This window comes from Xiphophorus couchianus, chromosome 12 (genome assembly GCF_001444195.1).
Source record: "Xiphophorus couchianus chromosome 12, X_couchianus-1.0, whole genome shotgun sequence".
NCBI classification, from domain to species: Eukaryota; Metazoa; Chordata; class Actinopteri; order Cyprinodontiformes; family Poeciliidae; genus Xiphophorus; species Xiphophorus couchianus.
In genome coordinates this window covers 21,834,019-21,844,599 of record NC_040239.1, presented here as the reverse complement: position 1 = coordinate 21,844,599, position 10,581 = coordinate 21,834,019, and the positions used below count along the sequence as shown (strand labels likewise).

At 38.0% G+C, this 10,581-nt stretch overlaps 1 protein-coding gene across 1 annotated transcript in view; it reads right to left on the bottom strand.

Annotated features, from left to right (window-relative positions):
- Positions 1-10,581, bottom strand: part of antxr1a (ANTXR cell adhesion molecule 1a) — a 31,561-nt gene that overhangs the window by 4,650 nt on the left and 16,330 nt on the right. Inside the window, exons 11-17 of the mRNA XM_028033265.1 lie at positions 10,125-10,194; positions 9,924-10,002; positions 9,543-9,638; positions 7,101-7,142; positions 5,525-5,620; positions 5,238-5,405; positions 4,352-4,432 (exon numbers count right to left, since the gene is read on the bottom strand). Coding sequence (XP_027889066.1) covers positions 4,352-4,432; positions 5,238-5,405; positions 5,525-5,620; positions 7,101-7,142; positions 9,543-9,638; positions 9,924-10,002; positions 10,125-10,194 — 632 coding nt within the window. The remainder of the gene's footprint in view (positions 1-4,351; positions 4,433-5,237; positions 5,406-5,524; positions 5,621-7,100; positions 7,143-9,542; positions 9,639-9,923; positions 10,003-10,124; positions 10,195-10,581) is intronic.

Here is a 10,581-nt window from a genome sequence, read left to right as displayed (position 1 = left end):
CCCCCCACAAATGTCACTGTTGAGCTACAGGAGGGTGGAGTTGTCCCATCAGACTGTCAGTTCCCTAAACCACACAAAATAAAACTTTGCAAAGTGGGCTTGGGGTCAATGCGACCCCACCAAACCGTGCAGAGTAAAAAAATACTCATGGGGTCCAAAAGATCCCATCTCTTAAGACTGCAGGAGGGTTGAACAACCTTTATATATATATATTTACCTACAGATATATGTTTAAAGTAAGGTTTTGTTAAAACATTATAAGCAGTTAACTTTTTTTTTTTACCTGCAAAAGATATTTCACTTGGTTTCTTCATTCAGTGTAAATCCAGACTAGCTAAGACCAAAGTGAACTTTTCCTTCCTTAAAACAACTACAGCAGTCTCTAAAATATGATAGCAGGTTATGCTATAGTGATATAGCTATAGTGACAGTTTATAACCTTTCTTTATTTTCATGTTTGTATTTAGCTTTTAGCTGTATTTAGCTTGTATTTACTCAGGTACTGTAGGAGTCGGTAAGCCACCATTGATCAAACATGTTGTGAGAGCTGAACATATAAAACTTTTCTAGTCAGAGAAGAGAGAAGCCACCTCATAGGTAGCCAAGACAGTCGTTAAAACAATGTTCATTTTAACCACTGCAAATTTGTTCTTTTTACACTCACTGTTTTACTTTTGATTGACGATTTACTCAGAAATACTTTAATTGTTCTTGCTAGTCTTTTACATTTGATGATCACGGTTGACGCAAAGCCTCCTGTCTATATTTTCCATGTGACTCATCCTAAGGTTTTTTTTTAAATGTGATGGTGATTTAAAAGTTTATAAAACATTGTTCATAGAAGTTTGAGATTGTTTTAGGATTTGCTTTTATCTTGGTCCCATTCTAACCGGTTGTCAGCCTCCAGGACAAACTAATCTTGATTTAAATTAAATGAAAACATGAGACAAAAAAATTTCAGAACTGTCCCTTTTACAGGCTTTTATGATCAGTGTTGGTAATGTTGGTCATTTGTTGGTAGTGTTGGTCATTTGCTTTAATCACGAGTGTTAACATTTAAGTTTTTATTAAGGTTAGGAGGAAATATCCTTCTTCCACCAAAGACTGTTTGCAAATGAGTCATTTGCTGTTTTCTATTATAAATTTTAGGACTGCTTTAAATAATGCCGGGACTCATACTCATGTAAGGACTGCACCATTACTATAAACAGGATACAGACAATTTTTTTGTTTTGTTTTTGCAATAAAAAACATTTTAACCATGGGTAACTGTGACATAAGTAACCATACAACTACTTGGCTGAAGGTGGATTCTGCAGCTAGTTTTGACTTTAAAATGAGGTAAATAAATAAATAAAAAAAACATCTGGGATAAAACATATCAGGTCATGTAAGCACAGGAGCAGAAACTTAACATTTTATTTAAATCCTGATGGAGACTGAATATAACAGCTTTTTTAGTGTCTGTTGTTTTCTTTCTAACTAAATTTTAAAATAGTAAAGAAGTCATTTTTAACACGTGTGTATCCCTTTATGATGTTAATTCTGGTGTCCCTCAGGGTCCAGTTCTGTTCTCTACATACGGCCATGCTTTATTTAGACAATCAGGATGCACCGTTTTACTTCCATTGCTACACTGAGTCCATACGAATATAAACCACACGTGAAGACCTGGATGACTTGTACTTTTATTACATTTAAGAAAAAACCCAATGAAGTTGTCATCTGTAGCCCCTACAGAAAGTCAGAGCTTCCATCAGGTCTGGTAGTTTCCCTTCATGCCGTCTCATTGGCATTTGGTCAAAAATAGTTATGTCATTTTTACCAGGACACATTAATCAAGTCAGTTACATCGTTTTCAACTATTCAGTATCTTGAGGGAATAAATGAAAAAAGTAAAATCTTACTTACCACCAGCTTGTTTCATGTCATAACAAATTAATCTTATTAGTCGTATGCAAATGTGGTCATATGAATAAAATGTCCTTTTTGATTTTGTTTTAAGTGTTGTTTCATTGTGATGATTCTAACTATAGTTTTTGATTACTCGATGTTTAATGAATGTTATAAGTTGCATTTGTGTTTTAAAAGGGTCACATCAATATATCCATATTTAATTAAACCGAACTGTAACAGGACAAAATAATAACTTATATGAAGCCCACTAAAATTATACAAAAATCTTGTAAATGAATACATACAGAGCGCCGACTTCAGTTCTCCTTTGGCCGTCAGCAGGAAAAGAAACAGGTTTCCACCCTCCAACCACTGAACTCATTTTGGTTAAGTCATAAAGTTTAGGGCTTGACATGAGATTTCTAATTGCAATAAGAACCAGGTTCTTAACTTCTTAAGGAAATTACTGTAGGCTCAACTGTTCTTCTTTAAAGTTTTTATATGAAGGAAGTTTTCCTAGTTTTATATAATTAAAGAGTTGTTGGTGAACTCTGGAGAAGAACCAGAAACATTGTCCTCTAAACTTCGATTTCAAAAAGCATGTTGGACATTGACTGATGTAAAGCTGTACTTTCAAGTAGGATTAACCAAAACCTGTAAAATAATGAAAATAAAATTAGCTTTTGTTCTACATTTAATGGGATTGCAGCCAGGTGTCCACAGTGCCAGACTACCTGGTAGTCTTTGCCCCTTTCAGCTGCCTTTGCATCATGGGAACCCAATAAGCTCTAAATAGTTTTGGAGAGAGTGGTGGTAGGTGATGCGTAAGTTCACTGCATGTTTTATCGTTACAAGTTTAATGAGTTGTAAAAATGGCAGCCTTTATCATAATGGTTGCCTGCCGTTTTTGGGCAGCTAAACTCTGGATTTAGATAAGTGGAAAATCTCTGAAAATTTTAAAAAGAAAACAACAACAAAAAAAACATGTGAAGCTCACAACTTTTAAATGACCAGCAGTCTGTTTTTTGAGTGTTGTGATCCTACACAGTGCTCCCACTGTGTAGGGAGCAATTTCCTAATTCTCCCAGAGAATTAGGACATTGTTCATTTTGTGTTCAAATACAATGAAATGACAAAACTAATAAAACCGAATTGTAACAAGACAACATAATAACTTACAGGAAGACAAGAGAAAGAAAACAGATACAGAATAAGACAGTGCTAGTTTGGAGTCCATTTTCCCTTAGAAAAGGAAAGATCTGCTGGATTTATGTTGAGACGACACACATGTAAAAGCAATTTTACATTCTCTGATAGATCACGCAAAATTCCAAGCAGATAATTAATTTGTGGTCATAACTTGTAACGTGACATGTGAAAATGTAGCATGAAGAATTTTGAAGGATACCTTGTTTTATTATTTGCTAAAGTTTGCCATACTGTTGAGAAATTCAAACACGCAATAAAATGGTATGTAAAACCCGTCAAACCTTTAAAATGAGCCCAGTAAAAATGCTCAGCTCCTGTCAGTCAGACATCACCTGTGTGATTATATATTTTTTGCTGCTTAGTCACATCAGATGGAAAAAATTTGCTGCCATTTTTGCAGGACCTAATATACATTTCCACCGTATCTGCTTGGCATAGTGTAGGTAAAACTTCAGTTTGAAACACAGCTCCTAATGTTTCTTCCACTTAACATGACGTCAGGTCTGAGTCGTGCTCACATGGATTTTATTTCATGTAAAGTCAGCTGTACGTTCTGTGGTGAATTGAACCATCCACACAGTTGTCTGCCACCCTCAATAACAATAGGACCAAATCAGGCCCAGACTATACAAAGGTGAGTGACCATGGGTTGTTGTTTAATATAGCTAAAACTGTTTAATATCATACTTTGGAGAATAAGCAAAAAGGTCAAGATAATTTATGTAAGGATTATGTCAGACTGCTGTAAAAATGTGCAACTGGGAAATGAGAGGAAAGGATCTGAAGATGCCTCAGACTGTGGTCGCCTTGAGCTTCTTCACAGAGTTTGCCGTCTGACGTATCCAATGTGAAGCATTACATAAACTCTTGTGGTAAAGGACTATCGCAAACAAAATTCCCTTTTTTTTTTTCACATCTCAGCTGCCAACTTTTGACGTCATCACATTGTTACCGTCCCATTGCAGCTGGCCTTGCAGCAATTACTCTGGCCTCTTCGTAATGACTTCACCAGACAGCCTTGCATTGCAGAACTCTCTAGCCAAATGTTGTGCTCAGAATCTTAACTCACTAAGCGTTTTCCCATGAGGCTTTTTAGCTCACACTTCACTGCAGACAGCTGGTCTGTCTTTTTAAATATGTTTTCGGATGCAACAGACTCATTCCTAATTCTCATCGTCTTTAGTTAAAGGCTCAAGTCAGGTCGGCCCAAGAACCAAGACGTATGATCCGCGTTGAGGTTTTTTACCTTGTCTCCTGGATGAGGTCTCATTACAGACACTCGGTCGTAGCCTTTTTTCAGCAGAACCCACAGGGCGTCGAGTTTGCTCTGCAGAGAATCAGAGATCAAACTTTACCTTAACAGGAAACTGTAATGTTACACACAACAGATGAAGTCTTCTTTTATGGTAGAAATTTAAAACTAATTTTTACATGTTTTTAAATGGATTTGGTGCAAAGAGTCCTCTCAGTTTTTAAAAACGGTAAATATTTCAGGGATGTGGGCAGAAAACACAGCTGTTTTCCCTCCCAAACTGCTGGCTTTGCAGTTCTCCTCCCTAGAGGTCAGTCCAACAACGCTCTGGCTTCTATTAGCAGTCCCCCCCGCTGACTGGAAACGCTTCACTCCATTAACCCCGTGCTGGCCTTCAAGGAAGGCGCTGCATCCCAGCAGTCACCAGACATTATTGCCGTCATGCATCTCGAAGCTTTTTCAATGCGACAGTACGGTAATACCTGATTATCCTCATCCTGACTAGCATGAAATGATTTTCAGCAGCTGTTGTACGTTATATTCAACACATGCTCACAGCTGAGAAAGGCGCTTTGTCCCTGCAGAGCTATGAAACAGTTCTGAATGTTTTAGTAAATCAGATGTTTGCTGAGACAAACTCAAGATTTGTTTAGCAAGCACTTCACAGATCATACATCTTTGGTTATAATGACCAGTTAAGATCTGCAACTTTTCAGGGTTGTTTTGAGTGAGAGCTGTCTGCCGGAGTAGGAGACATGGAGGAAAAGCTTTAATCTCACTTCAAACAAGCGAGGTTTGGAAACCCTGAGTAATTCAGTTTTTTAGTCATCAACAGTTCATGGGAAGGTTTGTTGAATTTGCTGCAAACTGCTGTTGTCACCTTAATGGGTGAGTACCACTTGTGTGGTGGCGGAGGTTTCTGCATGCCATTGTTGAGAACCCGAGCGGCCGGCAGCTCGTACTCCTGCTCTGGCATCTTCACTTTGGCATTTTTGGCTTTCTCCAGCTTCGCTCCTTCTTCCGTGGAGCCTCTCTCTCCCCAGCGGACCTGGTGGCAAACTTTAATCAGTGACTTACTGCATTCAGCATCTTTTATGTTTGACACCCCGTGTCTCTGAGGTCCTCACTCAGACCTTTTGAACAGCGTCAGATTTGCATGTATTTTACCTCCATCCTTTTGATTCCCCCCACTCCTCTTCCTCCATAGTAGGAGGCATCTACAGTTGGCCATTTTTTCTTTGGAGTGTCAAAGTCCTCATCATCCTGTAAGAGAGCAACATGAAGCGGATGATAAACATTGATTAGTACAACATTATTTTTCTATGTTGTCTTAAAAGGAACCCTTTATTCAGACCAATGATAAAGCTAATTGACATTCAGCGCCTCCTTCCACATTTCTTGGCACCTGAACAAAAAGGTATAAAAAGTCTTAAAGTAGTTTAATCTTTAATTGCAGTTTTCTGCTCTCTGTCTCAACATCGTCGTTGTCCATGGTGTTCAGTTCAGCTTGTTCCAGCTCCAGCTCTTAAGCCCTTTAGCTATTGCTCTTACCGCCAAGAAGCTGCATAACTTTAGCTTTTAATAGAGACATGGTTGCCTTATTTTATTGGCATGTTTTCCTGTCTACCTTTTTATGCGGGGTGGCAAAGAGAAACGTCTCTCCTTGTCACATAATTTAGTTGTACAACTGAGAAACAGAAAGTAATGGATTGTAAAGGGGGGGGAACTAAAGCAATCTCTTAACTTCAGCTGGGAACTAAAGCTCTTGACAAAAATGGTTTGTCCAAATGAACAATTACCCTAAGCACTCCACCAAATTAGCTAAACCTGGCTAAAAGGCTATAATTTGGCCAGGCGGAATAGACCAAAAATCCAGCAAACTGCGAGTTAGTGGTGAAATGATTTTGTTTGAAGAAAATAGATAAGAAAAAAATGAAAAAGTAAGAAGATTCTTATAAATAAATACAACAAAAAAAATCCTTCTCAAAGCTCTTATATTTAGCGAAATTACCTTAGCAGGCCTTACCAACCTAAAACAAAAAATAGGTTTTATCAGATTTATCTGTTTTTATATTGTGTCTGTGTCTTGATTTAAACTTTCTTTATTTCTTGCCCTCCTCATTCAAACTCTGGGCTCTTGCGCTGACTCCTCTGATAAAACCTCTGAAGTTTTTGCTCTTTTTTTTGCAGCTTGTCTGACTCATGATCTGCCAAGCGGTCGCATGGCACAAAAAGGTCACAAATATAGAACAAGCCTTTTGGAGAATTTAAATGCAGCACAGTGTACCCCCAGTATTAACTTATGTTTGGGTGTTTTATAGGGGATTTTCTTTTGTCTGAAAGACATGAGTTTGGTCATCAGATTCGATGAATTTCTTCATATCCATGTCAAGCGACGAGATGAATTGCAAAACTTGCATGTTATTTGCCTAAAGTCCCAGGAGCTGTGATTTAAAAGACAGACACTGTCAAATAGAGCATAAGGCAATTTTTCCTCTTCTCCCATCAGGGCGTTAAGTAACTCACATAACATTTAATGAATAATCAAAATGAGGTACAGGAGTTGTGAGCCAGAGCGTGGATGAATGATGCAGCCTGGTCATCGAGGTTTAAGCTGACAAAGTCAGCAGTTAAAGGGCAATTACACAACTTAAACACTGGCAGCTTGCGAACTCGTAAATCACGAGCAGTCTTTCTCTTTTGTTTGGTCGTAAGAAACAGACTTGGATTTGGCTGTCCCTACCGAGCTTTCCTCCACAGGTGGTGGTGGCGGTTCGTGGATGATCTGTGGGACAAGAAGCAAAATGTTAGCACAAGTTGAAGGTCAACAACAGATTTATCAAAATGGTTTTTAAAAAGTACGCACAGCAATGCGTCCTCTGTTTGCAACAAGATAGTTACACAACAACGAGGAACTGTTGTTTTTTTTTATTTCAGTCTCCACTATTTACAAGTTCAGTGTGCTAACCTAAAAACCTGCTCTCCAGATTCCTTTGGCCTGAGCTCATTGATTAGCAAGAACGAAGAGTAACCGGGTCGTAAATGTGGTTATTGTTATGCACCAATTTTGTTTATGAAACAAATCTAAAGCATTACTTACTTGCTATTTTTACTTGAAGACTTTCCTAATTATTTGATCCAAACAATTTGATTAGCTCTATTTTTTTTTTACTGTGTAAAATCAGTTTTTATGCGGTCTGTAATAAACACAAACATTCATATTTTTAATAAAAGCAACCTTTCATATTTTTAAATACCTTAAGTTTTTTTGTAGGTTTTTATCCCTGCCCCTTGAGATCTTGGAACAGCCTGGGATTCCCCATGGTAACCTTGCAACATTTTTCCAAAACATTCTCTCGCTGATCAGACTCGCTAAATGAACAAGGACAGGAAAACTGCACAGAGTGAAAGGCACGCCGTAAAAGCTCATATTTCTCACTGGCAATGCCCAGCTTTCTAGGTTCCAGCACTGGAGACTCTGGAGGAGAGGCTGACATTCAACTGGTGGTAACGAATGTATTTAATTCCACTGCTGGTAACTTCTCTTCTTTCTAAATAACATCTAAGTTTTATTTATAAGTAATCCCTATATTTGACTGCATCCAGATCAGGTGGGGTTTTTTTTAAAACTTCTAGTACATTGTGTTTTTCTCACGGTAAAAAAGACATTATCCTACAAAAAAAGTCATGAGCACAAAGTGTTTTTTTTCCCACAGTACTAATTGGAAACTGAAATTATTCTGGGCTGTTGAGAGTGGACCCATTTTACCTTCTTTCAGTGAATGTATAGTAGGGAGGAGAGCTCACAGGTCACCTCCTGTGGCCTTTTGGAACCATACGTTATATCAACAGCACAATAATTGCTTATTCATGTATTACTTCACCTCTTCTGAAGACTAAATTCACCTCCAAGGATTCACAAAGAGACAAAAACATTAACATTCCTGCCAGCATTAGTCTTTGGGCTGATAAAAGGACCTGAAAGTTCACAAACAATATTTGGATATTCTGAAAGAATGCATTTACCTTGCACATGTATCGATCTTCCCCACATACTTTCACATTAAACACTTCAGTGTGTTTAAATATTCCAGGCGGTACCTAAGTATTTGTGGGTTTCTGGTTGGCCCTCAAATTGTGACGTTGGCAAACAACAGCAATGGATGACAAAGCCGCTTCTCTTGGCCCACTGCAAGTAAATGTTTGCTTCTAAAAATGATTTGATGTGACTGGAAAAAGTTTTGTTGTTTGCAAGTGGTAGAAAAAAGAGTTAGCCTGTAGCCAAAGCTATTCAAGCCTAAAGTACAATCCCCATATAAAACTTGTTGCAGCAAACAGCAGGATCCACATTTATAAAGTAGTATTTTTTCCAAGGAGTTACATGGATGATTAAGGATTCTTGGAACACTTAAAGGCCGATTGGCCAATAATAGCACGATGCACCAATCTGATGCTTGAATAACCTAAATAACATATCAAGAACAACAAATATCTTTGTTACTTGATTCATATTACTATCAGCAGCAGCAAAAAAAGAAATTGAAAATGCTTATTTTGTCAACATAGAGTTTTTGATTAAAATGCAAATAATTGCAGTTAATTAATTACAAACTCTGCAATTAACTTGGTTCAAATTTTTTATTGAGTTGGATATAGCTGAATTTAGGACAATACTGGAAACAATATGTTAGAGACAATAATGCATTTGTTACTGGAGTTGATATTCGCCTTCCAGCAGGACAACAACACACTAAAAATGCAGCCAGAGCCACAGTGAAATGGTTTAGATGTGTTAGAATGACCCAGTCAAGGTCCAGACTGAAGTCCAGTCTAGAGTCTGTGGTAAGAATTCAAAATTGATGTTCTGATCAAACTTGAGCTATTTTACAAAATTACACCCTTTTAGATGTCCACATACCCCAAAAGATGCTGTCGCAGCAAAAGGTGGATCTAGAAAGTCAACATTTTTCCTTTCACTTCACAATAACGTATTAGTTTGTCATGGACTATCGCATAAAATTCCAATAAGCTGCATCAAAGCTTGTGATTATTCCATGACAATATGTGAAAATCTTCATGAGGTAGAAGCACTTTTACAACCGCATGTAAAATGTAAAAAAAATTTAACCTGCTGCAACCTGACAAGTTGCATGAAAGACACGTAGAAGCCTTATGGATAACTCACCACGGTGCAGCAGAGAGGCCAGAACCACCAGAGGAGAGCCAGAACTAGGAGCAGCATGAGGATAAGCAGAGCTATGGCCAGGATGGTCCCGTCAGACTGTAGCAGAGACAGAATCATCAAAATGGCGTCGTAAAACATTGAGTGCTAAAAGAAAGCCAAAGCTTTTGGCTGACTGCTTTGCACTGAAGAAGCTCTTTTGGTTTTATCTATCACAGAGATCAGATTTCAAGGCTTTACTGCTGCACAAGCAGTGCTTGGTTTAATTTGCGACTGGATTCTTTAGACATGGACCTATATTTCATTTAAACCCATTGTTCTAAGTTATTTTTTAAAAGCACACCATGTTACCATTCTCCTGCTGCTTCAGAGAACTATACTCACACATTTCACAGTGGTAATGGTGACTGAACTGGAGATAAAACTGAGGCCCTCGTTCATACTGACATCCAGATTCGCTGCCCTGGAGAGGAAAAGAAAAAAACATCTCAGCTGTCATTTACAGTCATTGCTTTTTCCTTAGAAAAGCAATAAACAGGTTTCATAAGAACCCCTTCATTTGTTTAAATGAGCTGAAGGGCTTACATTCCCTCCTCCTGAAGGACTGGGGCGGGGCAGAGGAGATATGTGTCCTCAACAGTCAGGGGCTTCATCACTGGAGAAAAACATTTAGAAAAAAAAGAAGATGATGAAAATCGCTGAAGCCTTCAACCACCCAGATCACAAACTAGATGATCGTGTTGACAGAAGCAGCCATGGTTGGTTAGTCTCTTTACTAACCGTGGTAAAGTTAGTCAAGAGATGAGAAAAATATACTACGGGTACATCTAAATAAAATTAGAATATTGTGAAAAAAGTCCAACATTTGGAGTGAAACTCATGTATTATGTAGATTCATTACTCTGAGTGAAGCCTTTATTTTTGCAATTTTGATTACTGTGGGTTACAGCTAATAAAAACCCCAAATTAAGCATCTCAGACAATTGAGAACTATAGCGATATATATTCACAGAAAGGTTCTTAAAAGGAAAAAACGAGTGGT